General features: G+C 39.7%; 1 protein-coding gene across 4 annotated transcripts in view; it reads right to left on the bottom strand.

The window, feature by feature from the left end:
* Positions 1–16,450, bottom strand: part of AOAH (acyloxyacyl hydrolase) — a 162,845-nt gene that overhangs the window by 66,624 nt on the left and 79,771 nt on the right. For all 4 annotated transcript variants that reach the window (XM_073238597.1, XM_017661440.3, XM_037027507.2 and 1 more), the window contains one exon: positions 12,009–12,100. In XM_073238597.1, the coding sequence (XP_073094698.1) occupies positions 12,009–12,100 (92 nt within the window). The remainder of the gene's footprint in view (positions 1–12,008; positions 12,101–16,450) is intronic.

Below are 16,450 nucleotides of genomic sequence, written 5' to 3'. Positions count from 1 at the left end.
ATCTGAGTCCAATCCTAAAATAATTTCACGGTCAATAAAGAGGGGTTATTTTCCTTTGGGAAAGTAATTGTTACCAATACTTAGCCATAAATGTATTTTTGATAACTCTAAAAAAAGGAATTTATGTGCCAAAATATTGTTTCTCTTGGACTTGCTCATGGAGAATAAATAAAGTGGATATTAATGTTAAAGATACAGTTAGTTGCATCTTTCATTACAAGAATACATTATAAGAAGTCTTTAGCAATAGGTGAATTATTCCACTAACATTTCTGACCAGAAATATCATCTAGAATTTTGGGATTAAGGTTCTGTAATAGGCAGTAGAAAGAATTTCACAGAATCAAAGATACTGTTTTCTTTCATCACTGCTTAAAATACATTATCTCTCTTACAAAAATTCTAGGAATTGAATTTCTCATGGATTGCCCAGGAATCCTGAGAAGATAGACGGATCAACATAATGATTTGAGAAGCATGCAATAAAATATTTTGAGATGCCTACAAACTGAGAAGGTTGATTAATAGAAGTTACTATACATGGTCAGTTGACCTTGAATTAGTAGGGGAAACCGAGCATACTGTGCATAGTAAGGTTAACTGTGGTGACCATCTGATTTCAAATTCCCCTCATCTTGCTCCTCTTTCCCTTCTTGGACTCAAGTCTCCCAGTGTGATCTTTTGTTTCTCCCTTTTTTTCTCTGTGGCACATCAAAACTGAGTCCAATAGACTAATAGCTAGTAAAAGAGGGGATTGCTTCAGTCTTGTAATTTGAGGGGTGCAGAGGAGGAGTACTTGAAAGGTTTCTTCCTCACACCTTCCCCAATGCCTAAGGTACTGGCTTCCTCAACATAGGGAGCCGGCTTGGAAGTACCCCACATGAAAGTCCCTGTTTTTTCAGCTCCATCTACGGCAGGGCCCAGGAAGTACAGGCGCTCATGTGAGGATGCAGTGGTCAGGTTTTGATTTCTTACACCCAAATTCAAAATAGCTAAATCTCAGACAGAATGTCTACGAGTTGCTTTCTCCAATATGGACTCAGGCAACACAAAAATCCAGTTTCTCTGAGAGCCTTCTAATGACCTCCTCCACCTTTCACTTTGACTGAAAGAAACATAAAACAATGAATAAAATCAAGAATGAACCTCAAGAATAATGCAGATAAACTAAAGGGGATGATTTAAAACTGAAAAAAATCATCACATTCTATGTTGACTCAAAGAAGAAGCTGCTTGGAGAGAGGCGACAGCTTCCCAAAGGTTTAACATATCAGAGGTTTGGGGGATAAACTACTGTGATATGATTCAGCGCACCCTGATGTAACAGGTCCTGGTGAAGCTGCTGAGGCTATTTCTGCCTCTCTTCAGAGGCACAGCTAGTTTGAGTATGAATTCTGAGGCCCTGTTGAGTTGAATCGTACGGAATAAGTCACAAAAAGATGAGCTCGGAAGACTGGCAGCAGGATCAGCGAGACATAAATGGTAATGTTTGATGTGAAGGCTTCGGGCAGGAATGGATTAGGACAAAACTGGATAGCTTAGAAACTAGACAGGCTTTATCCAGGGACCTCTACTGTGAGGAACTTTTAAGAAAAGGTTGAATTGTTTTCTTTGTGATGTGAATGGAGGTCAGGCCAGTATGGAGCCAGTAAGATGGATTAAAGAACTTAAAAAATTCCTCCTAGGCCTTTGATACTGGCCACATCCCAGATCCCTGTGTGATCTCCACTTCACTGCATCACAGAACAACGGATTTCAGCCTCTGAAAGTGAGAAACATGCAGAATATGATTCGTTGTGTATTCAGAGAGACTAGAATGGGCTAATTATGCAGGGGTATGCGCAGGGGTGAGGATGACTATAGAGGAGGTCCTAGGAGTTCAGACATGAAAAGATTAGCAAGACAGCATGATAGATGTTGAATCTGGAGCAGCAAAATAGTACAGGGGAAAAGACTTCATGGGTATTGTGTTCAATAATTCATGAGTTGCTGTATTCAGACAAGGCTTCATACCTGTTCAGTTACCCCCCCCCCACCCCCACCCCACTAAGCTACTTTCCTCTGCCCTTCTCTGAGCTGGGAACAGTTAAAACTGTCTCCCTCCTGGCTTTTCTCAGTCTCAGATTTGATTCTAGGCCATTTAACTGATGAACTAAACCTTTAACTGATGAACTGAAAGATTTCAGGTTGTAAATGCTTTTAAAGCTTAAAAGATCAGTTATGATATAGAAGAAAATTGTTTTAAGAATCTAAACAGCACTTCTCGAAGGGTTGTTTGTGAAATACTTGTTCTGGAGATGTACCTTTCTCATAAATGCACAGATTCTACACAGCTTTGTGGTCAAATACATTTAGGAAATGTTTCATATTACACCTTGTGGATATGCTGAACTTTTTAGCTTATTAAAGGTTCTGATAAAACTTATACTGAATAAACTTGTTTCCCTTTATTTAAACCAGCATTTCTGAAACTATTTGACCTAGGTATCTTTTTAAAAATGTGCATAACACCCTTTAACATCTTGTTTCACTAGTGTTTCACAGAACAATTTTTGAAGAATATTGATGAATTATCTCTGTGAGTATTAAGGTGACCTAAAATCTCAGGTTTCTTGATTATAAGAATTCTAGTAGAAAAACTTGGAGGTTGTTCATTTACTTGGATCAATCTAGATTGCAAGATTGTATCATTCTGGACAAAAATTTGCATCAAGGCTAGATTTATCTATTGGCCAAAACACTTGTTAGCAGAGCTCTCATTTGTTTTATTCTTTCTACCTGATTTCTGTACTGATAATTTTACTTTGAATTTATTTTCTCCATTTTGTTGGCCTGTGTGGTTATTTTAGTATTTTAATAAGTTTTGCTAATTTCTTGTAGAACATTTATTGTAGAATACACTCAGAGTCCCAGGGCTTAAGCTATGCTTGTTTATTTTCATATGCATCATGTCACACAGCTGGTGATTCAATTATGCCGTTTATACTCCTCCTCCCTTGTCCCTAGTATTTTCTCTGAAATGTTAATTCTTGCAAATCTGATTTGATTGAGGCAATCTGAGAAAATGAAGGGAAGGAGTTCTGCAGATTGTACAGTGCTCTACAAATGTAAGGTGATATCATTCTGAACTGATCAATAATCCTTTTATTGAGTGCCTACTGTGGTGCCTTGTGATATGCCAGGAGCTAGGGCTACAGAGCAAAGTCAAGCTTGATTCCTGCACTTGAGTGCTCAAAGTCTGGCTGGGGAGGGTGGGGGAGGGAGACAACGGGTAAACAGGATGAGTGAGAGACATTGGCATTGAAGGAGCACAGTGGGAGGGAGCACAAGACAGAATCATTCAGTGGGAGGGGGAAGAGGCTGTCTAAAGGAACTGACCCTGAGTGGTGGGCATGGAAACATGAACAGGAGGTAACTAGGTAAGCCCAAGGTGAACACAACTGCCTATGAAAAGAGGCTTAAATTCACTAGGAGGTTACATTTTAGAACAACAATAAAGTATTATCAGATTGGAAAAAATTAAGAAGATGGACAATATGAGTATTGGCAAGCATGTGGGAGAAACAAGTATTTTTTTTAAATTTTTTATGAAGGTATTATTGATATATACTCTTAGGAAGGTTTCACATGAAAAAACAATGTGGTTACTACATTTACCCGTATTATCAAGTCCCCACCCATACCCCAGTGCAGTCACTGTCCCATCAGTTTGGTAAAATGCCACAGATTCACTTTTTGCCTTCTCTGTGCTACACTGTTTTCTCCGTGACCCCTCACATCATGTGTACTAAACGTAATACCCTTCAATTCCCTTCTCCCTCCCTCCCCACCCACCCTCTCCCACCCCTCCCCTTTGGTAACCGCTAGTCCCTTCTTGGAGTCTGTGAGTCTGCTGCTGTTTTGTTCCTTCAGTTTTGCTTCCTTGTTATACTCCACAAATGAGGGAAATCATTTGGCACTTGTCTTTCTCTGCCTGGCTTATTTCACTGAGCATAATATCCTCCAGCTCCATTCATGTGGAAACAAGTATTCTTATACACTATTTGTGGGAATATAAATTGGCATGGCCCTTTTGGAGAGATTATGAAAAATTAAAAATGTACACATTCTTATCCAGAATTTTTTTCATATTTATTCAGAGAGAACTACACAATGTTCATTACAGCATTATTGGGAATAATGAGCATTGGAATTAAACTGACTGTCCATCAATAGGAGAATAAAACAAACATACTATGAAATATACAGAATTGCACAAGAATGCAAAATGCTTCAAAAAAAATTATTAAGGCAAAGTGTTAATTTGTAGTATGTTTTGCATCATATAATGTCATTTATGAGAAAATCCCAACAAAATATTTATTTATCTTTAAAAATATGCATGTAATCACAAAGAAAGGGTATGGGTGAAATCACACTAAACTGACAGGGTTTCCTCCAGGAATGGGGGTGAGACTGGGGGAGAGGTTTGGCTTGCTTCTTCATATAGTTTACATTTTTTTAAAAGAAAAATATGTTCATGATTTGAGTAATTAAATTAAAAAATGAAAATATAAAAATAAGTAGAGTCAAGGGGGAAGCCATTGCAGGTGGAGACATTTGTCAGTACATGGCAGGAGGAGTTCTTGGCTAGGACCCACAGGGCCTACAGATGGTCCCTCCTGCCAGAGGGCTGTGCCTCCATTCCCCCGCATTCTGTCTCTGCTTGCCTCTCTAGGACCTTGTTCCTCCTTTATCCACCTTTCTCTCTTTTGGATCTTCCTATCACTAGAAGCATGCTGTAAGATTCTCATCTAAAATTGGCTCCCCGATCTTTTATTCCCCACCAGCTATCACCCTGTCTCTCTGCTCCCTTGAATAGTAAACCTTGTTGTAAGAGTTGTTTGTGCTCACCTGCATTTGCTTCATCACCTCCTGGGATCTGGTCTCTCTAGTCAGGCTTCCATCACCATCCCCCTGAAATGTTTCTGGTCAGAGTCCCCAGGTTCGCGATCTTGCACACCCAGCAGTCCTAGCGCCTGCCGCGCTCTGCCTCCAGCAGCCTTTGGCTGACGGACACATCTCCCGTGGAGACACTATCTTCACATGGTCTCCACCACACTAAACCCTTCTAGTTTTCCTTCTACTTTGAGGGCTGTTCCTTCTTAGTCTTCTCTTCCCAAACATCTAAGTGTTGATGTCTCCCAGCCTCTGTCCTCAGCCACATTTTTTTTACACTTAACCCCTGGGAAAGAAATTTTCAGTTTTTTGCTCTCATGACTGTGTTACACTCTGAAAATTATTGAGGAACCCAGAGAACTTTAATTTGTGTAAGTTATAGCTGTCGATATTTATATATTAGAACTTAAAACTTAGAAAACTGGAGGAACATTTAATTATTAATTCATTTAAAGTAAGGTAAGAATCCCATTGCAAGTTAATATAAGTAACATTCTTCTCTTAAAAAAAATTTTCCAACTTCTCCCTCAATTAGAGAATATTTTAAATAAATAAAGTGGCATATTTTACCATTTTGAAAATCTTTTTAATGTCTGGTTTTAATAGGAGACAGCTGGGTTCTCATAACTGCCTCTGCATTAAATCTGTAATGATATGTTGTTTTGAAGGGATTATACAAAAAAATCTCTTTTTAAATATACACAGTGTTGAAAAAGGGAGTATATTTTAATATCCTTTTTAGATAACTATGGATAGCCTTCTTTGATTCTACACCAAAACTCAGCAAGTGGTAGTTTCTTGAAGGCTGATCAGTTGCAATGTGTAATCTAAAATCTCAGGTTTCTTGGTTACAAGAATTCTAGTACAGGAACTTGGAGGTTGTTCATTTACTTGGATCAATCTAGATTGCAAGGTTATATCATTCTGGACAAAAATTTGCATCAAGGCTAGATTTTCTACTGGCCAAAATGCTTGTTAGCAGAGCTCTCATTTGTTTTATTCTTTCTACCTGGTTTCTGTACTGATAATTTTACTTTGAATTTATTTTCTCCATTTTGTTGGCCTGTGTGGTTATTTTAGTATCAGTGAGCTTTTTGTACCATGTTACATTCAAGTGCATTGGTCTATCTTGCCCTTTTGAATGGATATTTTACCCATATGCGGTTTTATATATCACACACTGGTCATTTAGAAAATATTGGTTCACTGAGATGTGCAGATATTCCAAATGTTGATACATCCTATGATACAATATTGAGAAATCATACTTGTTGCTAGCAAGAGGTCTCTCATTAGAAAGATCTTTGAGTGTTAGGAAGCTGTCAAGTTCATACTAGAAGATAAAAGTTTTCAAAAATTCAGAATTTTCTCTGAAAGCTCAAATTTTTGATTAACAACCAACACTGTCAGTTGTTTTCCTTGAAGTGACAAGCCCATTTCATTCATTGTAGATACAATATCTGCCATATATCCAAGTCTAAATACCTATAATTTGTTTTCCAGTCTTTTTCAGTAAAACAGGCATTCAATGAAAAACTGACAAATCAGCTTTCAACTCACTCATGCTGTGCTTTTCCTTAGAACAAACATCGTGTTTTGTTATGTAGCAGAAATACTTTAGGCATACTTCCCATTTCATCAGATGAAATTACTAAAAAAATCATGTCCTTTAATAAAACACCTAACATTTTTCTGCTTCATAGGTGACGTTTTCAAGGGACTTCTTTCCAGCCAAGAGTGCATGGAGGTGAAAACCACAGTGACTGTTAATATGGCTGGGCGCCACTGCTTTGATTCATGCTCAGGTGTCAGCAGTTGCTGACCACCATTGCTTTTACGCCATGGGTATGAATGGCTACACATTGCAAAAGGCATCACTGTTCTGGTATTGTGAGGATAGTTTTTACCTGTGGACTGCCTGAAAGGGTCATAGAGACCATCCCACTCAGTGAACCATGGACCATACTGGGAGAATCACTGATGTAAACTATATCCCACTGCCATCAGCCTCACCCAACTTCAAATGACCAACTCTCAGGGTAATTACTTGGTTTGCAAAGTATAATTATAAGATGACTAATCATTTGCAATTATATCACATGTACTTTTTGAATAATGGATTTAATAAGGTTATTAAGCCCATTAGTGTTTAGTACTTAGATGTCTTTTTTTTGAAATATGAAATTAGGTTAGCAATCTTAGCTGCAAATCCCTTCTCTTCAATTTTCTGTTTTTAAGGTCCCAAGTGACTTGGTTTTGAACTATACACCATTATTCAAAATTGTTCTCTCATATAATGTTTATTGGGTTGGAGAGAATAGATAACCTTTAACACTCAGATTCTAGTACACCTCTCATCAAAGACGTCTGTTTAAATGTCCCTGAATAACATTACGGTGCCACTTATAACAATGGCTTTGTCTAGTTCTTTCTAAGCGTTTGCTGTGTTTCTGACCCAAAACAGCAATTTTAAGCCAGAGAACAGAGGGAGCAACATTTACTCTAGAAAATTCCATTACTTTGCTAGGTTGACCCACTGATCTCACTCTTCTCTCTCCAGCTTGATACAGTAACTCTGGTAATTGCTTTGGTTCTTGATTATGATGCCTTTTATGGCTAACTTCAGCTTCTTACATATGTTTTTTTATAAAGCTCTGTTGTGGCCCTGCTTTTCTTCCCAGCCTTCTCTTCCCCCCTAGCACTGAAGATCTCTAATCTAATTTAGCTGTGGCCTGCAGAACCCAACTGACTGGACTGTTTCCTGGCCCCACTTCCAGAAAGGGGGAACCAAGTTCAGGTGGTTATTTTTGTTAAGGAATTGGAATCACCTCTCTCCTTCTCTGGGTTTCCTTGGAGGAAATAGAACATATAAAGGGCAATCATGGAGTACCAGTTTAACTAACAGCCAGTCAAGCAGCCAATATCACACAATGCAGGACTTACTATGTATGAGCTCAACCTTTACTGCAGAGTACACATGGCCCAAGAGAAGCATGGCTCCTGGAACACTCAGGGTCTGATCCTTAAAATAAGTATGTCTTGTCTCAAGGCACAGCTAGTCAAGGAGTGGAGAAAAGCAGATTTGGTGGAGAGAAGCAGGAGCATATCCACCTCAAATTTCCTCCAGTGCTTCTAAATCAAGCAGCAGCATAAAGTGGAATGAGGACTTTAACATCATGTTGTCCTACAACCACTAAATTTGAACGTTGGAGAGAACTTCAGAGATTGCAAGGCACAACTCAACTCCATCATATAAATGAGGTCTGGGGATGGTGAATGTCCCACCTAGGCCACAACACACGCAAATGCTGCCTGGTTAAAGCAGCTTTCTGGGAGAGTCTTATTTATACTCCACTGTCAACATTAGAATTAAGAAAATATTTAACTGCCATCCTCCCAATTCAACTTTGTATGAAAATACTTCAAAGTTTCTCTAAGTGAAGGCTTCTGTTACAAGAACAAAAGGAATGAGTTATGAATGAGAAATGGAGACAGTTTGTTATATACTTTCAATAGCAGCTAAAATTTATACATGGATTAGATAAAATTCAGCCACCTTTTGACTTAAAGCCTCACAAAGTTGCCATAGAGAAAAGAGCAGTCTGATGTTTAAAATTAACTGCCAATTAGTTTAAATCTTCACTAGAGACATACAAACAATAAAAGAGGGTCCATTCACCAGAACCAGCTAAACTGGTAGAAACTCATCTCTGTCTACTTAGGGCTCACTGATGGTTGCCCCACATCTTCTAAATCTGATTTTCCCCAAACTCCACCCGAACTTAGGTCCTCCTCCCAAGCAGACTCTGTTCAATTCTTTCTAGTATTTGTCGGGGAGATAGCAGGGGGCAGCAGTCTCCCTCTTCCTTTCTGCATCTATTCTGTTCCTAGACCAGGGGTTTGCTCCTTTTTCAATGGGAAATCCTGCCAGACCTCCAATCCTATAGCAATTTCTACTTGTCATCTTATCAGCCCAGCAAGGCTGACAGATCTTCCTTAGAAGAAAGGCAGTGGCTGAACGGGAGAGGAAAAGTTGTGAGTCTTCAGAAAAACATGGTTTATAATTCTTGCAAGAGCTATACAGAGAGATCTGATGCCTTCCCACAAAGGAAGTGACTGTCTAGGTGTGGCTTATATGAAAATCATCTTTATCCTGAGCTAGCTAGTCTATGCTTATTGTATTAGACTCTGGACAGCTATTTGCAGAAGACTCGTAGTCTGCTTATGCAACTTGCTCAGCACTGATGCTTGGTATTATCCGTCTCTGTTGTATTTCTAATGAGGTGCACACCAGAGCTGGTCATTCACCTACCTGCAGAGGCTGTTCTCTCTCTGCATCTGTGGGGCCCCAAGCTATCTAGCTGTCTCTCTTCACGTGTTCTTTTTACCCCGTTTCTATATATTCTACCTGTGTTCTCTGCCTCCCAGTTGTAATGGGAAACAATAGATTCCATTTCTTTTATCAGAAATGGAAATTTTCTTTCTGAAATCTGCATTGCACTGGATTCCTCCACTAAGCAGAAACGTAGCAATATGACAGTCCCTATGTGTCTCTAGACAGTATGTCTCTCACAGCAATAGTTCCTGTTAAACTGTCTCATTTACCCTCATGCTAATTACACCTGAAGATAACCTATGCTAGGCCAGTCTCCTTCATAACAAAGAGTTATAAAGTGTATAAAAAAAAATTAGAGAGCAGCATATGGTGGGTTCCTCTTCTGGTGTAATCAGGAGAATGAAAAGAATATTGATCTAGAAGCACTGCTGAGAGATGTGGTCATCTTCCCCAGGCATTTTGAGCAAATGTCCATTTGAGTTCAAATGCTCATCAACATGGGATAGAATTTTTCCTATGTCACGATCAGTTTTACACCTTGGGGATTAACAGTGTTCTTTGGAAAATGTACCTTTGAAAGCAAAAGGTGCAGTTGGGAGAGAAGATGGTGGCTTCCCTTTCTTTCTTCATTATATCCTCACCCCCTCTAAATTTAATATCTCTTTATGAGGGAATTAATTCTAATTGAAATTATGTGCATGCATTAAAAGATACATACAAGCTGCTTAGCTTTGTAAATCTATGTCCTTCAGTTGAGTCAACATGAGCAAATCTGTTCTCTTGACTCTTGGGCTTCAGAAAATTAAAAAAGCAATACCCCTTAAAACCATGTGCTTTGTTTTGTTTTTACAATGTGATTCAGAAAGCAATTGACTAAGTCAAAGGAAAAAAATCTCTGTGAGGTTGGTAGCTGGGGGTGGTGGTGGTGACAATAGGAAGAGAGCTGTAACTGTAAATGGGAAAAAGAAAGTATTTTTTAAAGACTAAAAATAGTACTTCATGTTCAGATCACCTTCAAAAGCAATTAACGTAACAGGAAAATACTACTGATGTTAAAGAAGCCAAGACCCAGTAACATGTGAAGAAGGGTTGGGAACAATACCAAAGCCTCAAGAAGGAAGGATTTCTTATTTAAAGGCAATATCTAAAATTCCAGAGCCCCGTGACCTGGTGCAGTAGAGGAGGAGGAAGACTGTTGCTGGCGAGGGTTCTGATTCCCCAGACCGCTGGGAGTTTGAGATCCTTGGAAGGGATAACAGGCAGAGGATCAACATCTGAAGCAATTCATGCCATATTGCCACTGGGGGAGGGCTTTTTTGGTTCCTAGTCATTTCCTGGTCCCATAGCTGTGCTCTGAACAAAGGGGCAGTGGTTAAAGCGAGCCACCTGCCACAGGTAGGATGGCAACAGCACATAAAGGTTGTGAGCTGTGGGCTAGGAGGGTGCTTGCCGACTGAATTACTCTCGGGTACAGTATAACACAGATCCCACCACTTCTTACTGATGTGTGCTTGGTCAGGTTCCTTAATCTGCCTACTTACCCTTCAATTCCTCAACTGTGAAGGGCAGAAAATAATACCACCTACTTGCCAAAGAGATGAAGTGAGAAAATCTCTACAAAATACTCAGTACAGTGCTTGGCATATAGTGATGCCTCTAGAAGCTTACTTCTTATTCTCCTTCCTGTTGATAACCATTAATATTATTACGCTAATGAGAAGAACAAGCCTAATTTTTTGCATGATTAAACATGAAAACCGATACCTGACCTTGAAAACTTATCTCCTCTGCTTTCCCTATATTGACAGATGATTCCCACACAGATTTGAGTACGACTTCCTGAAGGTTGATCATGTGTCCTAGCTTCTTCTCTACCTCTTTCATTGCTCCAACCTGCTAAATCCTTTAGGGTTTGGGCCCTAGCCTAACACCCCAAAAGGAAGTGGCTGTTGATTACCTCCATGAATACTTTCTCCAGTGAACCCTGAAGCTCTATGTGGAGAGTTGCCATTTGGTACAGCTACCTCCTATTACCTTTATTTACACATTTGTCTCATCTGTCCTCCTTGATTGTAATTGCAGAGATGGGACAAGCCTTATTTACCTTGAAAACATCTGTGCCTGATTAGGTAGTAAGTATTTTTAAAGTATTTTTAAAATGAATGACTAAAGATAATGATCAAATAAATTATTCATGCTCTGCAATGTCCTCCATTAAATTTAAAAAATGGCTGTTGAGACTATGAATGTCTGTTTCCAGACCGCAAGTCAACACCCAGTCACACACAGCTAACTGTGCTTGTGCGTCACCAAGACTCACCATGCATTGTCTCTATCTTCAAACCCAGACTACTAAAGCCAGGATGATTCTAGGACCTTGAGACTTATCTATTAATTTTAGCCATTACCTTTATAAATATTAATTCCTGAGAGTAAATAATCGAGTGAACTTCTTTGTCCCTTGAAGCAGAAAATTGCATCAATGTATTTGAGTATTTTCCATCCGAGGTCATAGCAGGAATAGTCTTCCTTACCAGCATGGCTAAAATATAATTTGCATTACATCCTACTGCCTGGTGGACTCTATGTGAGTGGTGAGTTTGTTGTATGTCACACATGTTCTAGAAGCAGTTCCTAATAATTCTCATTTCAGCATCTTGGGAGCAAGCTCCATCTCCTGTTCTTTCCTTATAGAGATAGATTGAAATGTTTGAGGACAGGCAAACATACATACCCACTAGAAGAGTCCAGAAATCCAGTAGCACCGGAGAGTTGGGGCCAGTTTAACTCATCAGTAAGAGCTGTTGGTAAGCTGAAGAAGGATTTCTGAAGGAAAAAAAATAATTATCACAATAGTCATTTGTTTTCCACAGGTCATAAGATTATCCCTTGCTTGTTCTCTGTCTGTCTCTCTCTCTTTCTTAATCTCTGTCTTTAAGGAATTTTGGCATTTAAAGCATATGCCTCTGAAATTTAACTATCATCAGAAAATTCACAAAGATGAGCATCACTCACAAATGGGCTTCCATTCAGCTTCTGTGGAAGATGCAGAACGTGAGGCCGTCACACTCATCCCTCATTTGAAAGGGGTGCCTCGGTAAATGGGTAAACTTTCCATTCTTTTAAATTTGCTGAGATTTCCTCCATATTTTAGTTTAGATATTAAAGAAATCCATTTTCTGAAAAGTAATAATACCCAAGCCCCCAGCAAAAATGCCTTCCTCAAGTTCAAAGCTATGCCCTCAGATAATACAGCGGTGCCTCCGCACCTCCTGATACCCTTGAAAATCGAATTATGGTTCCTTTCTCCACAAAGGTACACATACACTCAGCCTGGCCTATGATTTCAAGGGGTTCACAGACCCCTTGCTGCTCTTGCACAGACTCCAGTTCAAGATCTAACACAGAGTACTATTAAAATTAGGATTCATTTGAGCCACACTTCTATGGTTTATACAAACTCACAGAAGAAAAAAATGTTGCCACCTGTGTCCCCTTATCGATCCTTTTAGAAGTATCCTCCGGGATAAACTATTCTCTGGTTTAATTTCTAGAGAAAGCTTATCTAGACTGAGGTGTTCAGTATAAGATTGCCAGATTTAGCAAATGAAAAACAAAGGATGCCCAGTTACATTTGAGTTTCAATAAACAAAATATGGTATATATCTACAATAGAATACTATTTAGCCTTAAAAGAGGAAATTCTGCAACATGCTATGACATGGACGAAACTTGAGGACATCATGCTAAGTAAAACAAGCCAGTTTCATAAGAAGATAAATACTGTATGATTCCACTTGTATGAGGTATTTAGGGTTGTCAAACTCATAGAAAGAAAACATAAAAAGGTGGTTGCCAGGGGCTGGGGGGAGGAGGAAATATGGAATTACTGTTTAATGGGTAGAGTTTCAATTTTGCAAGATGAAAAAGTTCTGGAGATCAGTTGCACAACGATGTGCATACAACTTAACACTACTGAACTGTGCATTTAAAAATGGTTGAGATGGTAAATTTAATGTTATTTGTATTTTGCTACAATAAAAAAATGAATATATAAACATTGAATTTCTGGTAAACAAGGAATAATTTTTAGTATAAGTATATCCCCTACAATGTTTGAGATGAACTTACACTTAAAAATTATTCTTTATGTATCTGAAGTTCGATGTCTTGTATTTTACCTGGGAATACTAGTTTGGATAAAAACTCTGAAAGCCAATTTCCCTTTTTACCTTGGCCAATGGGAAACCTCAATGCCTGTCTACAAGAAGCAGTTTATCTCACATGCCTAACATCGTCTCCTCCATGTGCTTTTGTATTTCTCAACATTGAAAAATGATGCCGCCTTATGATGAATGTGAAAACCTTGAGTCTTCCTTCAATGTTATTTTAAAATTAAAAATAAATTGAGAAGAATGTCTAAAGACAAACCACATCAATGCAACTATAGCATTGAATATGATTTTTCAAATGGCATACGGCCTCGTTCCCTGCTTGCTTCCTCACCTGTCATGATCGTCACCCTGTCTCCTAAACAGACTCTGAATCTGGAGGTTGGGAGGGAAAAGCCATACTTCTCTCTCATTAGTCACTTGAAAATATGCCTCCTTGTTTTTGGTGACTATGAAGTAGTACATATTTGTTACAAAATTCGAGCATTATGGTAATTTACACTGTAGAAGTGAAAATAGCTGTCACCTCCCCTCAAGAGATAACTACTATGAGATAATCATTGCTAACACTTTGTATTATTTACACACACACACACACACACACACACATCTACCATCTTTCTTTCAACTTAAAAAAACTCAAAGCTCAAGTAATCTTCCTCATGTTCAGAGTGTTATAGTTTCTACTACCATACAGAGAATGAGAGTTCAAAATAAATAAAATAAAATTTGTATTTTTTCAGCTATGGACTGTTATGAGTGGAATTGTGTCCCCAAAGAGATATGTTAAAGGCCTAAGCCCCCATACCCCAGAATGTGACCTTATTTTTCTGTAAGTTCATTGCAGATGTAATTAGGATGAGGTTACACTGGAGTAGGATGCATCCCTAATGGGACTGGGTCCTTATAAGAAGAGGAGGAAGAGACACAGAAACAGACAAGGGGAAGGCCATGTGGTGATGGAGGCGGAAAGCGGAGTGATGCTTCTGCAAGCCGAAGAACACCAGGACCGCCAGCGGCCGCCGGAAGATAGAAGAGAGCCATGGAACAGATTACCCCTCAGGTCTCTCAGAAGGAACCCTCCTTCTGACATCTTGGTCTCAAGATTTCTAGTACCCAGAACTGTGGGATAACAAATGCCTGCTGTTTTAGACCACCCAGTCTGTGGTACTTTGAACTGCAGCAGTCCCAGGAGACCATGCTCAAATTGGACAATTAGCTTGTGGTTCTTATTATTCAGGGTCCAGGATATGAACCCTTCTGCTGTGTTGATGTGCTTCTCAAAATATGTCATGTAACAAACATGTTCACATAGAGCACTAATCCCATGGTGCTGTGCACTCTTTCCCATGGCTCTGTGAGCAGCCCCCTGCCCCTTCTTCAGTCACCTCCTCTGTCCACATGCCAGTCCCAAGGTCCCCATTCTTCTTCTTATCCCAATTACGATTTCCAGCCAGTGTGGGCTGGACATGGTAGGGGGTGGTTGGGAAGGATGGCTTCTTGGGATACGCCTCTACTCCTTGTGACTTATCTGTGTCAAAGGAGCAGAAACCACATCACAGACGGGAGGCTCCTGATAAATCCTGGAGGACTATCTATGGTACTTTGCCAGCCCTTAGCATCCACCATTTTCTGCTCAAAAGTCCACTTTACTGTGATTCAGATACTCTCTTGTTTGGTTTCTCTTTCTCCTGTCACTATAAATCAAATACTTCCTTCGTTTCTTTTTAATCTTAAATTTTTCCCTAGGTCTTTCTGATTACAATGTGTGTTTGCAGTAGGATTTGAGAATATTCAATTCTATGGAAGATGAGAAAAACAAATAGAATGGATGAAACTCATAAGATGTGTTAAGCCGAGATAGTAAACAAATGGCTTATGAGACGCAGGCAGAATTTATGAGCTGTGTTAAGTAAGTGAACAATCTGTAAAGTATGTTACAAGTTAAAAGGATGATACAACACTCCACTCTTTCACCTTTTTCTAGTCACCCGCACAATGACAACCCCGGATTTGGGAAGCTTGGCATGGAAGTGCACTTTTGATTCTGAATGAGCTTGTTTTCCCTTTCAGAGGAAGGAATTAGGGAAGAACTCTGCTGGCAAAGGGAGGTGTGTGGGATACCCCTGCGGCCTGGAATAATAACGGAAGGGATGGCAGATCCGAAGTCTGCCACAGAGTAGGGAAAAGCCTCTGCTCTAGGAATCTGGAGATCTGACTCCTGCATCTGGCTCTGCAGATACAGTGGATCTCCATGGTGTGACTATGACACATTGGGAATGGGGTCCATGCTCTGTCCAGCTCGCATTCTCAATCAGGGTAGGGGATAACATTCTTATCTCCCTGGCAGGGGAAGAGAAGATACTGAGGGAGGGGTAGGGCAGGTGAGGAAATGGCCAGCAACCGTGTCTTGGGAAATGGGGTCTCCCAGTTCACTACTTGTGGTTCAAGCTGAAATGTGAACATAGATCTCAACTCTCTGGGAGAATCCTGGACTCCGTGCTGTGCTCCAAGAAGCCCCAGCCTGCCTTGAATGTTTCCCATCAGGATTTAGGCTGGAGTGGACAGTGGCTGTGTTGAATCATAGCTGGGACCAGAGTGGGTTTTATTCCACATCTGGAACCCTTGAAGGCCCAGGAGGGTCAACTGCATGGGTTTATGCTGGTTATTTGATTCACCTTGAAATAGTGCAGGTCTGTGTTTTCCCAGTTAAACATTTTATGCGTCATCTACAGTGAGGGAAGCAGGCTGATGGTAGAAGCTGCGCTATATAAAGTACCATATTCAAGGTGGCTCACCTAGTGCCCCTCTCCAGGTGGGTGGGTTCAGGTGTAAGAGGAGTGAAGTTTATTGCCAGACAACAGAAAAGATTTAAGCAGACAAATGGAAGTCTCGACATATTTTTCTTCCTTAGTAAATTTGGTAGATAAAAATGAGAAGTAATGGCCATTAATATCAAAGGTTTTATAGACCCTAGAAAAAAGAGAATGTTGAAGTCATATCA

This window comes from Manis javanica, chromosome 6 (genome assembly GCF_040802235.1).
Source record: "Manis javanica isolate MJ-LG chromosome 6, MJ_LKY, whole genome shotgun sequence".
Lineage (NCBI taxonomy): Eukaryota > Metazoa > Chordata > Mammalia > Pholidota > Manidae > Manis > Manis javanica.
Note: the sequence above shows the minus strand (reverse complement) of the source record. Positions and strands in the feature narration are given on the sequence as shown.